The 16,051-nt window shown below is 39.6% G+C and overlaps 1 protein-coding gene across 2 annotated transcripts in view; it reads left to right on the top strand.

The window, feature by feature from the left end:
- The window catches only part of ANO6 (anoctamin 6), a 231,470-nt gene extending 221,273 nt beyond the window's left edge, over positions 1 to 10,197 (top strand). For both annotated transcript variants that reach the window (XM_042246830.2, XM_015094718.4), the window contains 2 exons: positions 1,039 to 1,144; positions 7,081 to 10,197. In XM_042246830.2, coding sequence (XP_042102764.1) covers positions 1,039 to 1,144; positions 7,081 to 7,290 — 316 coding nt within the window. In that variant the 3' untranslated portion in view covers positions 7,291 to 10,197. The remainder of the gene's footprint in view (positions 1 to 1,038; positions 1,145 to 7,080) is intronic.
- Positions 10,198 to 16,051: the final 5,854 nt, after the last annotated feature.

Below are 16,051 nucleotides of genomic sequence, written 5' to 3'. Positions count from 1 at the left end.
TACCATCACTTAACAGAGCAATACAGAGACAAAAACGGTTGATACCTCGGCCCAGCCTAGCAGTGTTCTCTAAAAGTATTCCAGAGCTCTTTGCGTTGATTTTAATGGCTGATAAGATCAACTGTGAACAGTGTACATCAACTAAGTTACTAATTGATAAGTTTGTTGACTGCATGGTATTGTAGTTTTGTTTTTTTTCAATCAAAGTCTAAAACCTAAAGAGACTTTCAAGTTTAAACTCCTCAAAGCTGTCTCCTATTCACATTCTCAACAACACAATGAAAAAACCATAAATAAGCCCCAAATAAATGTCTCTAAATTACACATAGCAAAGCCTCTTCAGAATCACACATTGCATCCACTTACTTTTACTTTACATAATTCTAAAGAGTAATTAGACTTCCAGGTCTAATAGGTTACAGGTGGACAGTTAGAGATTTGCTACCTAAGGGAGATACACTCAAGCAATAGCATATGATGTCTGACAACAAGGAAATTAGGTAAGAAAACTATTAAAAAAAAATAGGTAATATTCTCTGTAGCATGTTTCTGAAAATATGGTAATTTGTTTTAGTTACACTCTTTTCAGGAAGCAGGGATAAATTTTGATATTTTTGTTCTTTTTTTACAAAGATGGAAACCATCATTACCATCTTGTATAGTATATGACATGTATATGACATCTTGTATGGTATATGACACGTATGGTATATGATACATGAAGTATTACTGCAGTAGTTATTTCAGGGTTTTGTCATCAAATTAAACTCCCGGAGAAACTCCAGGCATTCCCTGGTAGCCTCATGGTCCTGATTCTGGGCTTTCATTGCCGTGGTCCCAGGTTCAGTCTCTGGCCAGGGATCTGAGACCCCACATGGCACGGCCAAAAAAAAAAAAAAACCCCCAGAAACGCTTGGAGAAAATTTATGAGATGACCAATTTAAAAGAGTGTTGCATTAAGTATGACTTTTTAATGGGCCCTTGTTTACATTTGATTAGAAAGAATGATCTCCTGAAATGCCCCCATCTCTTTTCCAGGTATCGTGATTTCCGGTACCCTCCTGGACACCAACAAGAGTATAAACACAACATCTATTATTGGCATGTGATTGCAGCCAAGCTGGCTTTTATCATTGTCATGGAGGTAAGAAAAGTTCACTTTGAAATAGTTTATAAGACAGTGTATTTGCAGATCATTTATTAACTTTTAAGTGTTGCCACTTAAAATACACAATATGTCTTATCTCTTGTTAATAATTATTTCTATAACATTTGTTAAATTTGACCTGAGAATACCCATAATGCTCTCAGTAATTAAATGAAGTTGGTTGTCTGCTGTAAAGTTGAAAGCATGTGGGCTTGCTGCTGCTGCTAAGTCGCTCCAGTCGTGTCCGACTCTGTGTGACCCCATAGCCGACAGCCCACCAGGCTCCCCCATCCCTGGGATTCTCCAGGCAAGAACACTGGAGTGGGTTGCCATTTCCTTCTCCAATGCGTGAAAGTGAAGTCACTTAGTCAAGTCCGACTCTTAGCGACCCCATGGGCTGCAACCTACCAGGCTCCTCCATCCATAGTATTTGCCAAGCAAGAGTACTGAAGTAGGGTGCCATTGCCTTCTCTGGCATGTGGGCTTAGGGAGATTCAATTCCTTTCAGTTCAGTATTAATTGAAGGCCTTTTTGTTTGGGGAACTGGGCTCCATATTAGGCTATGAAGAGGTTTATTCAAGATAAGTAAGATATCTTCCTGAAGAAACTTTTATTGCTGTAATAGTTTATTTGTATTGCATTTTCACATTATACCTTCTTATAATAATTTTTTACATCCCTGAAATTTACCAGCTCTGAAAAATACTAAGGTGGCTATCAGTTTGAAATTGATCTAGTCAACTTTACTTCTTATACTGAGTGAATAACTACTACTAAATTCTAAAGGTTCAAAAGTTACTTGATTGGTGTGGTCAGTTAGGATCACATTTAACTGCAAGAAACAAAAAACCCATCTACAGTGGCTTAAACAAGTAAGAGTTGATTTTTCCCACTTAACAGATTTCACTGGAAGCAGGGGGGTACTCCTGGATCAATTCCGAATCCCTGGTGTAAGGAATGTATCTGTCTTCTGTAGGTTTACTTTCATTACATGTCACTCTATGGTTGTAATATGACTACCACAACTCCAAATAACATGTTTATGTTCTAGGCAGGAAGAAGCTGAAAAAGGGTGATGCTAGCCATACCTGTTCCTATGTTAGGAAAGAAAAAGTTTTGCCAGAAGCCCCTGGAGCAGACCTTCACCTGCATCTCACTGACTAGAACTAAGGACATGGTTCCTCTTAGCAGCTAAGCAGGCTGAAACAGGAGGTATTTGGTTTGGGGACAGGCTACTTGGCTTAGATAATTTTTCTAGTATTCAGTTCAGTTCAGTTGCTCAGTCATGCCCGACTCTTTGCGACCCTATGAATCACAGCACCTCCCTGTCCATCACCAACTCCCGGAGTTCATTTAAACTCATGTCCATCGAGTCAGTGACGCCATCCAGCCATCTCATCCTCTGTCATCCCCTACTCCTCCTGCCTTTAATCCCTCCCAGCATCAGGATCTTTTACAATGAGTCAACTCTTCGCATGAGCTGGCCAAAGTACTGGAGTTTCAGCTTTAGCATCATTCCTTCCAAAGAAATCCCAGGGCTGATCTCCTTCAGAATGGACTGGTTGGATCTCCTTGCAGTCCAAGGGACTCTCAAGAGTCTTCTCCAACACCACAGTTCAAAAGCATCAATTCTTCGGTACTCAGCTTTCTTCAAGGTCCAACTCTCATATTCATACACGACCACTGGAAAAACCATAGCCTTGACTAGACGGACCTTTGTTGGCAAAGTAATGTCTCTGCTTTTGAATATGCTATCTAGGTTAGTCATAACTTTTCTTCCAAGGAGTAAGCGTCTTTTAATTTCATGGCTGCAGTCACCATCTGCAGTGATTTTAGAGCCCCAAAAGATAAAGTCTGACACTGTTTCCACTGTTTCCCCATCTATTTCCCATGAAGTGATGGGCCCAGATGCTATGATCTTCGTTTTCTGAATGTTGAGCTTTAAGCCAACTAAATAGTTATCAAAAATTAACTGAGGAAAGTAGTTCATTAGTTCACTGTATCATGAGTAGAGTACAGTATCTGGTATATTGACAAGAGTTACTAGTTTATATTCAAATATGTAGTTGCCAGTGTTTAGATGGCTCCATTTGATATCATTATGAACTGGATACTGTGAGGGGCCATCTCACTATAAAACATTTAGAACCAGCTAGAAACATGATTTTCTTTGCAGTTTTAAGCTTACTAGAAGGAAAGAGAATATAAAAAGAGGGGAAAAAGATAATGGCTTAAGATAGAGTAGTGAGCACCTTTGAAGTTCAGGAGTGCTCTGAGAACAAGTTCTTGTTATTAGGCCTCCAACTAAAGGTTCAAAGAGACCAAGCCTTGGGTCAGAGTGAGGCAGACGAGCTGAACTTTAGACCCTTAGATTCAGCCAGGGACCACACAAAAGGCTAGATTTGTCTCAGAGCAGATGGAAGTGTACATCATCTCTGAAGAAAAGTATCCTTAATTTAGACCTCAGTTTTTTTCCCGAGGTTGGGATAAGCAAATATGAACTAATTATCAAGGATTAACAATGACAAAGGGGAAATTTAAAATAATAAAATGAATGAGATTTAGCCAGTAAAACCTGAGAACACTGATTTGGACTCTCAGTAACTCTAAATAAGAGTTTGAATTATCAGATAAGGAATATATATTAACTATATATGAAAATGTTTAAATAAATGACCAAGCCAAAATGAACAATAAGAAACTATAAAAAATTACAAGGCAATTTTGGAAAGTAATTAAATAGAACTTTTAGAAATATAGATAGTTGTTGAAATGAAAATATTCACATACAGATAAAACAGAAGTTTAGACAAATCTGAAGAGAGAATTAGTGAAATGAAAGACCGATCTGAAAAAAATTATCACTAGCACATCACAGAAAGATATGGAAAATACAAAAAAAAAAGAAGTTAAGTGATATGGAAGACAGAAGGAGAAAAACTAACTTTCAAAAAAAGTTAAAAAAAAAAAAGAAGGATAATGGAGAAGAAGTAGTACTGAAGAAGCCCACATTTATTTTGCAAGCACTGTAAGGAAAATGCATCACACCAATGAGAAGATCTTATGTAACCAGAGAAAAAAAGATAACCAAGAACATTAAGGTTAGAATGAGAGTAGACTTTTTAACAACAGCATAGAAGCTAGAAGAGAGGGGTCTAATATCTTCAAAATGCTAAAGATGGTAACATAAACTCCAGTGATAGCAAAACTTTGAGTAACTGGAAAATTGGACCACAGTGAAAACACCAGGCCAGACTTTCTAGGAGAATGATACCAAACGTTCTACAATACTTTATTTCAATCTTATATAAAGTCCTCCAGAGATCAGGTGGAACGTTAGAGGAAATACTCTCCATCTCCTTTTAGATCCTAAAATCAGAGAAGAAGAGAATGAGAAAGGGAAATTATAAGTTAGTCTTACTCAATACATAAGGTGCAAAGGTCTTTTTAAAATGTGCAGACTGAATCTAGCAACATATTTTCAAAAGATAACATCATACCACATTGGCTTTGTCCCAGAAATGCAAGGGTGGTTTAATAGAAAATACTCATATCTATAAATATTACCTACCTCAGAAATAAATGGGGGGAAAAAACCTAAACTAAATCTCTTTCTGACCTCAGTTTTTGCCTTTTTACTACTGTGTGATTTCCATCATTCACACTCACTAATATCTCTCTCATCTCAAAATATTCTCCATTTTTCACACCACCTAACTTAAAGAAACATTTGACACAACTGATCACTCCTCCTTGACACTCTTTCTCACTTGGCTCCCAGGAACACACATATTTTGCCTTTCCTCCTACCTCACTAGGCAGTCCCATTTTTAGCTTCTTTGCCAGCCCTGCCTTTTCTTCTTAATGATCCTGGCGCTCATTCCTTGGTTGTCTTTTCTCTTTACTCACAGCCTTGGTGATTTCATGCAGTCTGGAGACTTTAAGTGCTATCTGTATGCCTGTGACTCATTAATGGATATCCCCAGAAAACCTCTCTACTGAGCTCAACCCATCAATCCAACTGCATACTTGACCTTTCTGCATGGATGTCTAACAGATACCTCAAATCTACTGCCCTAGATTCCCATATTTTCTTAAATCCACTCAATATTCTCCCCCTACCCTGCCCTAAATCTGTTCTGTCCACAGTTTCTGCCTCTCCCTTCAATTATGGCAGTTCATCTGAACAGTTGCTCAGGCCAGAATTCTTGAAGCCCCCCTTGTTTTCTCTCTGTCACTTATTTCACATCCAATCCTGTTAGCTTTTGCTTTGAAAATATGTCACAAATCTGACCACTTCTTACCAGCTGTGCAGCTGCCCCGAAGTTGGAGCCACCGTCATTTCTTGCTCAAATTAGGGCAGCAGTCTACTAATTGGACTCCCTGTTGTCTTCACAGCTCACTTCAAGTAAAACCCAGAGTCCTTATAATAGCATTCAAAGCCCAGCACAATCCAGCCACGCTCTGTTACTTCCCTGATGTTACTCACTCAGCCTCCCTGGAATACACCCAGTAGGCTTCCGCCCGCCATGTGGACTCTGTGCTAGGTGTTCCCTCTGCCTAAAATGTCCTTTCTCCTGATGTTTCACTTCCTTACTTCCTTAAAGTCTTTGCTCAGTGAGTCATGTCTAAACTGATCTACATAAAATCTATATAAATTTTATCTCCCACCATAACACTCTTAATAAGTCTATTCTGTGTTATCTCTATCCTCTTGCTAGGTTAGGGTTTTTGAATGGTGCATAAATAAAAAGGTTTTCAAGCTCATTAGTCATTAGGGGAATGTGAGGAAAGCTCAAAGTGAAATAAAGTCCATTTCATAGTCATCATGTTCATTTAAAAAAAAAAAAACAAGTGATGATAATAAGTGCAGACAACAATAAAGAGTAACTGAAATCATCACACACTGCTGGTGGTAGTGCCAGCTGTTTTGGAAATGTTTGGTACCATCTTGTAAATTTGAACATTCATGTAACATAGCATGGATGGAGGAGCCTAGTAGGCTGCAGTCCATGGGGTCACTAAGAGTTGGACATGACTGAGCAACTTCACTTTCACTTTTCACTTTCATGCATTGGAGAAGGAAATGACAACCCACTCCAGTGTTCTTGCCTGGAGAATCCCAGGGACGGGGGAGCCTGTTGGGCTGCCGTCTATGGGGTCGCACAGAGTTGGACACGACTGAAGCAACTTAGCAGCAGCAGCAGCAGCAGCAGGGTCTCAGCAGTTCCACCCCAGGTGCCGCTCTTGAGAAACTCTCACAGGTATTCTCCAGAATCCAAGTGTATGAATATTCCCAACATCATTGTTTCTAATCCAAAACCTAGGAACTAGCCCAACACCTTTTGATAGGGGAACAAATAAAGTATGTTTACACAGTGGAATGTTATAAAGAAGTGAAAATGGACTACAGTTATACACAGTAACATTGATGAATCTTAAAAATTAACTTTGAATGGAAAAAAGCAATTTTCAAAAGATTGCACCATATTGTTTTTATAAGGCTTAAAGTGAGTAAAACTAAACAACATATTCTTTTGGGGATATATACATACTTTGTTAAACTATTCAAAAATAAATGAAAATGATCTACATATACTCAGATAGATAGGTTAGTGTTTACCTTTGGGGATGAGGCCTGGGAATAAGACAGGAAGGGAACACACATAAAAATGTCATAACATCATCAGTGCCATGGTGAATGTTCTAGATGTTAGGGAGATAGATTCTTCTCTACATAGCAAATAGTATGGTTGAATTTAGGAAGTAACAAAATGTAGATCCGTGCAGAACCATGCCATGGAGGCGGAGCTTAAGCACCTACCACCCTGTCCTGATACACTGCTGTAACGACCGGCAAAAATAAATGGAAGAGACTCTGTGTTCCCCTCCATCTCTCTGTGACTGACTTTTTTTTTTTTTCTCTCCCGCAGCATATCATCTATTCTGTGAAGTTTTTCATTTCATATGCAATTCCAGATGTATCGAAAAGCACGAAGAGCAAGATCAAGAGAGAAAAATACCTAACCCAGAAGCTTCTTCATGAGAATCACCTCAAGGACATGACCAAAAATATAGGAGTCATCGCTGAGAAGATGATAGGAGCAGCAGTAGAGAACAGTTTACGACCAAAATCCGACTAAGAGCGTAATGTTCTGAGAAGCACTTTAAAGAATTTAGCTCTGTCAAAAGTTATTATGAATCACTAATGAGAATGTTTAAGTCAAATCACTTTGGCAAATAGGAGTCTTAACTATCGCCATTTTCATGCAGATTGTTTTTCAGTTTCAGCTAGTGATGCAGGAACTGGAAAATGTAAAATTGAGTTCAAGAAGGGCATAAAACTAATCACCAGAAAGACCAAAAATGTTACTTTTTTGGATAAATTGGAATTTTAATCACACACAGGAATTCTCTTCATGTGCTTAAAGAAACAACATCTACCAAAGCAGAGTGGATTTTTTTTCCTCATTTGATTATTTTCATTCCTTTCTGTTCTCAAGCACATGATCTTTTTTTTATTTTTAGGCACTGTTTTGTTTCTTCACTTTTGCTAGACCTGTTCCAGAGTTATCCTTCCATTACAGTACCATCATTAAAGCTCTTGTGTGATTAAAAATATCTAACACAGAATTCAGTTTGAATGCTGTATTAAGTTGCAGATAGACCCAAGACTTTACAATATTTAGGTGTATTATCACGTTCCTATAGAAAAGGAAACCTCAGGTAGTAAGAGGAAATAGTTTCAGTCTTCTTCTTGGCCTATCTTTCCATCTCGGAGAAAGACTCTTAATGGATTGAAATGAAGATAGCATTTCTGAGCATATTTGTGCTATTGATCAGGATAATTAATTTATATCTTCTAAAGATACGTCATATCTTGAAAAAAATGAAATAAAGTGATTAAAATTACATATTTATCAACATAATGGTTTGGAAAAGATGAGCCTATCAAGTCCCCACCAGTTAGTTGCCCTTTATCTGTTAGATCTAGGAAGTATAGTATTGCAAGGACCCTTGTGATTGGCTCACAGCCATTGTATCAGCACAGTGCTGCGCACGTCAAGAGAACAGCAGGTCTCCTCAGTGTGACCTCACTGTGTTCCTAAGAGGGGTTCTGCACGTCCTAGTGATCAGCCTACCAAAGCATCTGCCATAGTGAAGGTAGCTCAGCACATCCTCCCTTCTCTTACTTTCTGCCCAGGAACTTGTTTGTAATTGCATGTTTGCACCCGGGGAGTGTTTTTAGGGAGGGAGACGGAGAAACAGGAGGATACCCAGATTATTCCCAAACAAGAAAAGAGACTGGATTTGATTTGAATTTTCAGCCTCCTATCAAGCCAATCAGGCAATTAAGGGTCAAAAAAAAAAAAAAAAAATTTGGTTTGGTCACAAACCCTGCTGTCAGCTGGAGGTAACTTCCTGGTGAACTCCTGTCCCACCGTGTACATCTTGCCCTCGGTTTATTCAGTTCAGCATTCTTTACTGCACTTTACTGCCTTTTGGATGCCTAGCCTTCTGATAGGCTCTAGAGAAGACACAGGGCCCGTACCTCTCACCCGTTACTGGTGACAGGGCAGGGCTGGGTGCAGAGAGAGTGTCTGGCACCTCACTCTCTCTAAATGGGCCACTCGCCACCCATTAAGATGCTGCTCAATGCCCAGGTGCCACAGGAGCCGAGGCACTTAGAATCCCAGCAGCGAAGAGAAAGGAAACAGTTTCCAGTGAGCAAATTGACAGGCTTGCTATAATATAACAGCTTCACTCCAGGTCATAGTTCTAAATGCCTGCCATGAATGTTAACAAACCAGGTTGGTTGGGGGGTTGGGGGGGAGGGTGGAGTATTAATGTAGGATTCAGCGAAACAGTGTTCTGGACTTCTGAATTGTCCCAGTGAATCAGGATCATTTCACTAACTTTCTTGATAATGTTAAGGGTATGTGTGATCAAAGAGTGCTCATGACAGGCCACGTGAGGTCTGGTCACAGAGGGAGCGAGAAATGCATTCTTCCCAGTGGGGAAGCATTCTCGCCCCTTCCCCCACTCACCTGGGACACTGCTCCTGAAAGTGGTGCCTCCTCCGCTCTATTACCTCTTCTCTTCTCTGAAGCGTAGGACTGTCTCCTAGCGTTGGATTTGGCAGTTACTCACTGTTTGTGGAACTATAAACAAGGAAATGTTCTTGCCTTATCTCCTTGTATATAAAATAGAACTTGAATTGTGCATTTCTGTTTTCATAAATCGTCTTCATAGTTCAAAATGTGCTTCTGTGGACAGGAGGGAAGAAAACCTCTGCGTTTTTAAAGGCAGCAAATATGATACATGACGCTGCCAATACTCCCCAGATGGCCAGGTTGTAATGGAGACCTAGGGTCATCTGTGACACCGCCATTGTTCATGTAAGTCTAGTGCTGACTTGTGGGTGATGAACATGTGGGGCTGTGTCTGCAGGCACTTGCGGGCTGGATCTGTAAATGCGAGCAGAGGCAGCCCCCTGGCAAAATGGATGGGTGTGGCAGTGGACCCATGAGGGAAAATCTGGCCCTAGACCTGCCTGGTTAACCACTAGAGAAATTTTACTTTGTATCCTTTTGTGATGCCTGTGAATTTTAACAGATCAAAGCATTAGACCAAAATACTCAGGAGATTTTTCTCTAAATATCCCTGATATTTTAGTTTCGTCAATAGGATGGGAAAGCTTTGGTTTTTGTTTGAAAACTAAACCATCTTGCAAACTGTTTATCACTGAAAGTCTTCCCTTATAATTGCACGTGCATCTTGAATTTCAGGAAACATTCATTCACAATAGGGGAGCAGGACGTGCTCTTTGTTGAAACACTTCTTGTACCATTTTCTTGTGTCCATATTATATTTTAAGATGTTTGAAAAGTTAAAACGTATGAACAGCTTAAGTAAAACTGAAATATTCATGATGCTTTTCATACACTGTGGCATAAGATGTAAAGTTTGTAATATTTTGCAAATTTCTGTGCATTTTAATATTCTTTTTATAATTATGAGCATTTTAATAAATTCATTTTTAAAAACAATACTGTGACCTACTCTGTATGCAACTGTCATAATGTTTTTAAGAAAGCAGACGTACATCTGTTTACCGGTTATATGTCACTCAGATAGCATGTGCACTTTTATATGGATTATACCTAAAATTATGTTTTTCATAACCTATACTTACTTAAAACATGATTTTTCTGGGGAAAATGGAGGGGTAGGATTTCAGTCGGGGCTGCTGCAGAAGTTGTTGGGACTGAGCCTGCACAGGGCACCAACTGGAAACCAGGTATGGCAGTGTTGCACTGCATCAGCTAGTAGGAAGAGGTGCTTCCCGTTAATGGTATAAAGATGCTTCTGCATGCTAAACCCAGAGAAGGCAATGGCACCGCACTCCAGTACTCTTGCCTGGAAAATCCCATGGATGGAGCAGCCTGGTAGGCTGCAAGTCCATGGGGTCTCGAAGGTTGGACATGACTGAGTGACTTCACTTTCACTTTTCACTTTCATGCACTGGAGAAGGAAATGGCAACCCACTCCAGTGTTCTTGCCTGAAGAATCCCAGGGACTGGGGACCCTGGTGGGCTGCAATCTGTGGGGTCGCGCAGAGTCGGACTCAACTGAAGCGACTTTGCAGCAGCAGCAGCATTGTAAACCTGGGGCATGTCACCTGACATGAGGCAGTGTCACCCAGACAGGACACATCTCTAATAAGGCTCAGAAATGTTCTGTTTGGACCTGCTGTGGCCTTTGAGTACAGAAGGGAAAATTATGGAAAAGAATATAAAGGAATTTTTCATTATAGAACCTTTTTTTTTTTAATCCTATAATACAACATAAAATCCAGATTTTAACTCATTCCATCCTTTTTTTTTTTTTTTTTTTTTTTTGACCAGCTTAAATCTCATTAGGCTTCCAATAAAACTAAGTCAAAAAGTGTCCATAACTGGACAATCAGGGTAAAGTGTTTTCTCTGATTCTTAAATGATGCTCTTGGGACAGGTACTGATGATGTTCTTCTTCCCTTCAAATATTTTAAGTCCAGTAAAGGAGCAACTAGAAATTCTTCAGCAGCACCTCCTTCTTATTTGGGGGAAATGGTGAAGTCTTCAATAACTGGTATCTATCTGAGCCCATCAGGTACTCTGCCAGATGTTTACTTACACATGATCTTACTGCCAACATGATTTTATAAGGAAATTTTAAGTAATTGTTTAAAAAATTATGACTACTTGATTTAAAAAGAAATACACATGTTCAAAGTAAACAAATAGGAACCTGATTAAACTTAACAGCTTTTGCACAGCAAAGGAAACTAAAGGCCAGGTGGAAAGTCAACCCTCAGAATGGGAGAAAATAATACCAAATGAAACAACTGACATAGGATTAATTTCCAAAATATATAAGCAGCTCATACAACTTGATACCAGAAAAACAAAAGACCCCAATCAAAAAGTGGGAAAAAGACCTAAACAGACATTTCTCCAAAGAAGACATACAGATGGCTAACAACACATGAAAAGATGCTCAACATTGCTCATTATTAGAGAAATGCAAATCAAAACTACAATGAGCTATCACCTCACACCAGTCAGAGTTCAGTTCAGTAGACTCTGCAACCCCATGGACTGCAGCACACCAGGCCACCCTGTCCATCACCAACTCCTGGAGTTTACCCAAACAAACTCTGTCCATCGAGTCGGTATGCGATCCAGCCATCTCATCCTTTGTCATCCCCTTCTCTTCCTGCCTTCAATCTTTCCCAGCATCAGGGTCTCTTGCAATGACTCAGTTCTTCACATCAGGTGGCCAAAGTATTGGAGTTTCAGCATCAGTCCTTCCAATGAATATTCAGGACTGATTTCCTTTAGGATGGACTGGTTGGATCTCCTTGCTGTCCAAGGGACCCTCAAGAGTCTTCTCCAACACCACAGTTCAAAGTCAGCTTTCTTTATATTCCGACTCTCACATCCATACATGACCACTGGAAAAACCATGACTTTGACTAGACTGACCTTTAGTGGCAAAGTAATGTCTCTGCTTTTTAATAAGATGTCTAGGTTGGTCATAACTTTTCTTCCAAGGAGCAAGCATCTTTTAATTTCATGGCTGCAGTCACCATCTGCAGTGATTGTGTAGCCCCCCAAAATAAAGGTAGCCAGTGTTTCCCCATATATTTGCCATGAAGTGATAGGACCAGATGCCATGATCTTGGTTTTCTGAATGTTGAGTTTTAAGCCAACTTTTTCAATCTCTTTCACTTTCATCAAGAGGCTGTTTAGTTCTTCTTTGCTTTTTGCCATAAGGATGGTGTCATCTGCATATCTGAGGTTATTGATATTTCTCCTGGCAATCTTGATTCCAACTTGTGCTTCATCGAGACCAGCATTCCACATGGTGTACTCTGCATATAAGTTAAATAAGCAGGGTGACAATATACTGCCGTGATGTACTCCTTTCCCAATATGGAACCAGCCTGTTGTTCCATGTCCATTTCTAACTGTTGCTTCTTGACCTGCATACAGATTTCTCAAGAGGCAGGTCATGTGGTCTGGTATTCCCATCTCTCTCAGAATTTTCCACAGTTTTCTGTGATCCACACAATCAAAGGCCTTGGCATAGTCAATAAAGCAGAAGTAGATGTTTTTCTGGAACTCTCTCTCTTTTTCAGTGATCCAATGGATGTCAGCAATTTGACCTCTGGTTCCTCTGCTTTTTCTAAATCCAGCTTGAACATCTGGAAGTTCACGGTTCACGTATTGCTGAAGCCTGGCTTGGAGAATTTTGAACATTACTTTGCTAGCGTGTGAGATGAGTGCAATTGTGCAGTAGTTTGAGCATTCTTTGGCATTGCCTTTCTTTGGGATTGAAATGAAAATGGACCTTTTCCTGTCCTGTGACTTCTTTTGAGTTTTCCAAATTTGCTGGCATGTTGAGTGCAGCACTTTCACAGCATCATCTTTTAGGATTTGAAATAGCTCAACTGGAATTCCATCACTTCCACTAGCTTTGTTTGTAGTGATGCTTCCTAAGGCCCACTTGACTCCGGTCAGAATGGCCATCCATCATCAAAAAGTCTACAAACAATAAATGCTGGAGAGGGTGTGGAGAAAAGAGAATGCTCTTGTACTTTTGGTGGCAATGTAAATTGATACAACCACTATGGAAGAAAGTATGGAGATTCCTTAAAAAAAAAAAAACTAGGAATAAAACCACTGTATGACTCAGCAATCCCACTCCTAGGCATATACTCTGAGGAAACCAAAATTGAAAAAGTCACATGTATCCCATTATTCATTGCAGCACTATTTACAATAGCTAGACCATGGAAGCGACCTAGATGTCCATCAACAGATGAATGGATAAAGAAGTGGTACATATATACAATGGAATATTACTCAGCCATTAAAAGGAATGCATTTGAGCCAGTTCTAATGAGGTGGATGAACCTAGAACCTATTATACAGAGTGAAATAAGTCAGAAAGAGAAAGATAAATATCATATTCTAATGCATATAAATAGAATCTAGAAAAATAGTACTGAAGAATATACTTACAGGGCAGCAATGGAGAAACAGACATGGAGAATAGATTTATGGACATGGGGAGAGGGGAGGAGAGGGTGAGATGTATGGAGAGAGTAACATGGAAACTTACATTATCATATGTAAAATAGATAGCCAATGGAAATTTGCTGTATGGCCAAGAAACTCAAAGAGGGGCTCTGTTATCAACTTAGAGGGGTGGGATGGGCAGAGGATGGGAGAGAAGTTCAAAAGGGAGGGGATATATGTATACCTATGGCCGATTCAGGTTGAGGTTTGACAGAAAACAAAATTCTATAGAGAAATTATCCTTCAATAAAAAAAATAAATTTAAAACAAAAAAAGAAATACACATGTTAAAAGAAGAAAATCTCAAGTTATACAAGGTGGCTAAACAGGAAACTTAAGTCCTGCTGTTACCCTAGCTCAGGCCAGGCCACACCCCAGAGGTCCCAGGAAGTATGAGTTAAGTCCACCAAGGGCAGTCTGTTTGCCCAAAAGAGACTTCAGAGATGTTCTTTGGGTTTTTGTTGTTGTTGTTGTTGTTGTTGTTGTTTTTCAAAGTATAGTCAGTGTGTTTTCAGATCATAAAAGCTAGTTCTTTCCTTTAAACTTTGAAGTTGAGCCCAAATCCTATTCTTTTCATAAATTTAGCAAATTTTACCAGTTTTAAAAAGACTTCTGAATGTTTGGCTCCATTTGCAAACTTAGTGAAATGCTTTTAAGTATCTGAAATAACAGTTATTAGTTCAGTCTGTTTCCTTTCTAAGTACTACAGTTTTACAACCATGACCAAGAAATCATAAGTGGGGGAACTGCAAAGTCTTCCTTCTCCTACTCATCTCTTTAGAGGATTCCTTTCACAAACCCACGTTCTCCCGTGTGACCCCTCATTACTGGGAGACTGAAGGTACAAGCAGACAATGGCCAGACCATACATAAAAATATAACACTGACCCACAACCTGCAGCAGCCTGCCTAGGAAACCAACCCTTTATCTATAATAATCGGACTAGGAAGCCAACCAGACTTGTAGGAAGTCAGACTATTTTCTTTCTAGTGACAGGCCAGGATGCCAAACAATAGCCTCTGAAATAATCAGCCCCCAATATCCAGGACTTGATTAATAACTGACAGCTTCCCTAATTTTTATCCCTACTTCTCTCTTAGGACCAACCAGAGAAAGCCAAATATGCACCTCTCACCGATCATGCAGGATGCCCTCTGCTATTACCCACCTCCGGTTTCCCCATACAAATTGCCTCCGATCAGAGCGCACCTGCAGTCTTCCCGTTTTTCCACTATAACCTATCCCACTCCTCTGCCTGCCTTTGAGTCTCTGCCAAAACACATGTGACAGTCCTAATTCCTTTGCTACAGCAAGCTCAGAATCAATAGGCTTTGCTTTTTCTCATTTAGTTGGTCTCTTTCTTTTCTTTATTTTTTTAGTGGAGGATAATTGCTTTACAATGTTGTATTGGTTTCTGCCATACATCAACATGAATCAGCCAGAGGTATACATATGTCCTCTCCCTCTTGAGTGGTCTTTATTGATACTAAGTTATTTAACCTAAGCTCTAGCTTCCTACCATGAAATGGGCCTAAATAGTTCCACCAGTCAGTGTCATTTTGAAGTCCCTAGTGTGTCACACTGGATTCAGTGTGCCAGGAAGTATAAAAGAACCACAGAATGAATACAAGGCATCTTCTTGGAGGTGAGTGTTTCAATGATCAGGGGAGAAATTATTGTATTAAAATAATCACACATATGCTATGGCATTGAATGCAAAGTATGAGTGCATTTTTAATTTAAAATAGCAATCTTCAAAGGAATTATATGTTTATGGTGAGCTGCTTCATCTAGGCCCTTAGGTCATACCTATACTTTCCTTTCTTCATGGGAACTTGGCTGGAAATATCTATGAAATATTGACATATTTTGAAAGTACCTTGTCAGCCATAATATTTGAGAATGGTTCTCAAAGTGTGGTCTAGATTCCTTTAGGAGAGTCTGAGACTTTTTCATGAAGTCTACAAAGCTATTTTCATAATTATATGAAAACAGTTTTAACCTTTTTCACTCTCACTTTCTTACAAGTGTACAGTGGAGTTTCCAGAGGCTACAGAACATGGGATTTGGCCACAGATTGAACACAGAAGCAGTTATGAGCATCCAGCTGTAAGCCAGACATGAAAACTATAAAACAAGGTACTATTCTCTCATTTTAGGGCTTCCTTCATAGCTCAGTCAGTAAAGAATCTGCCCGTGATGCAGGAGACCTGGGTTCGATCCCTGAATCAAGAAGATCCCTGGAGAAGGAAATGGCAACCCACTCCAGTATTCTTG

The sequence above is a fragment of the Ovis aries genome, chromosome 3, assembly GCF_016772045.2.
Source record: "Ovis aries strain OAR_USU_Benz2616 breed Rambouillet chromosome 3, ARS-UI_Ramb_v3.0, whole genome shotgun sequence".
Lineage (NCBI taxonomy): Eukaryota > Metazoa > Chordata > Mammalia > Artiodactyla > Bovidae > Ovis > Ovis aries.
Note: the sequence above shows the minus strand (reverse complement) of the source record. Positions and strands in the feature narration are given on the sequence as shown.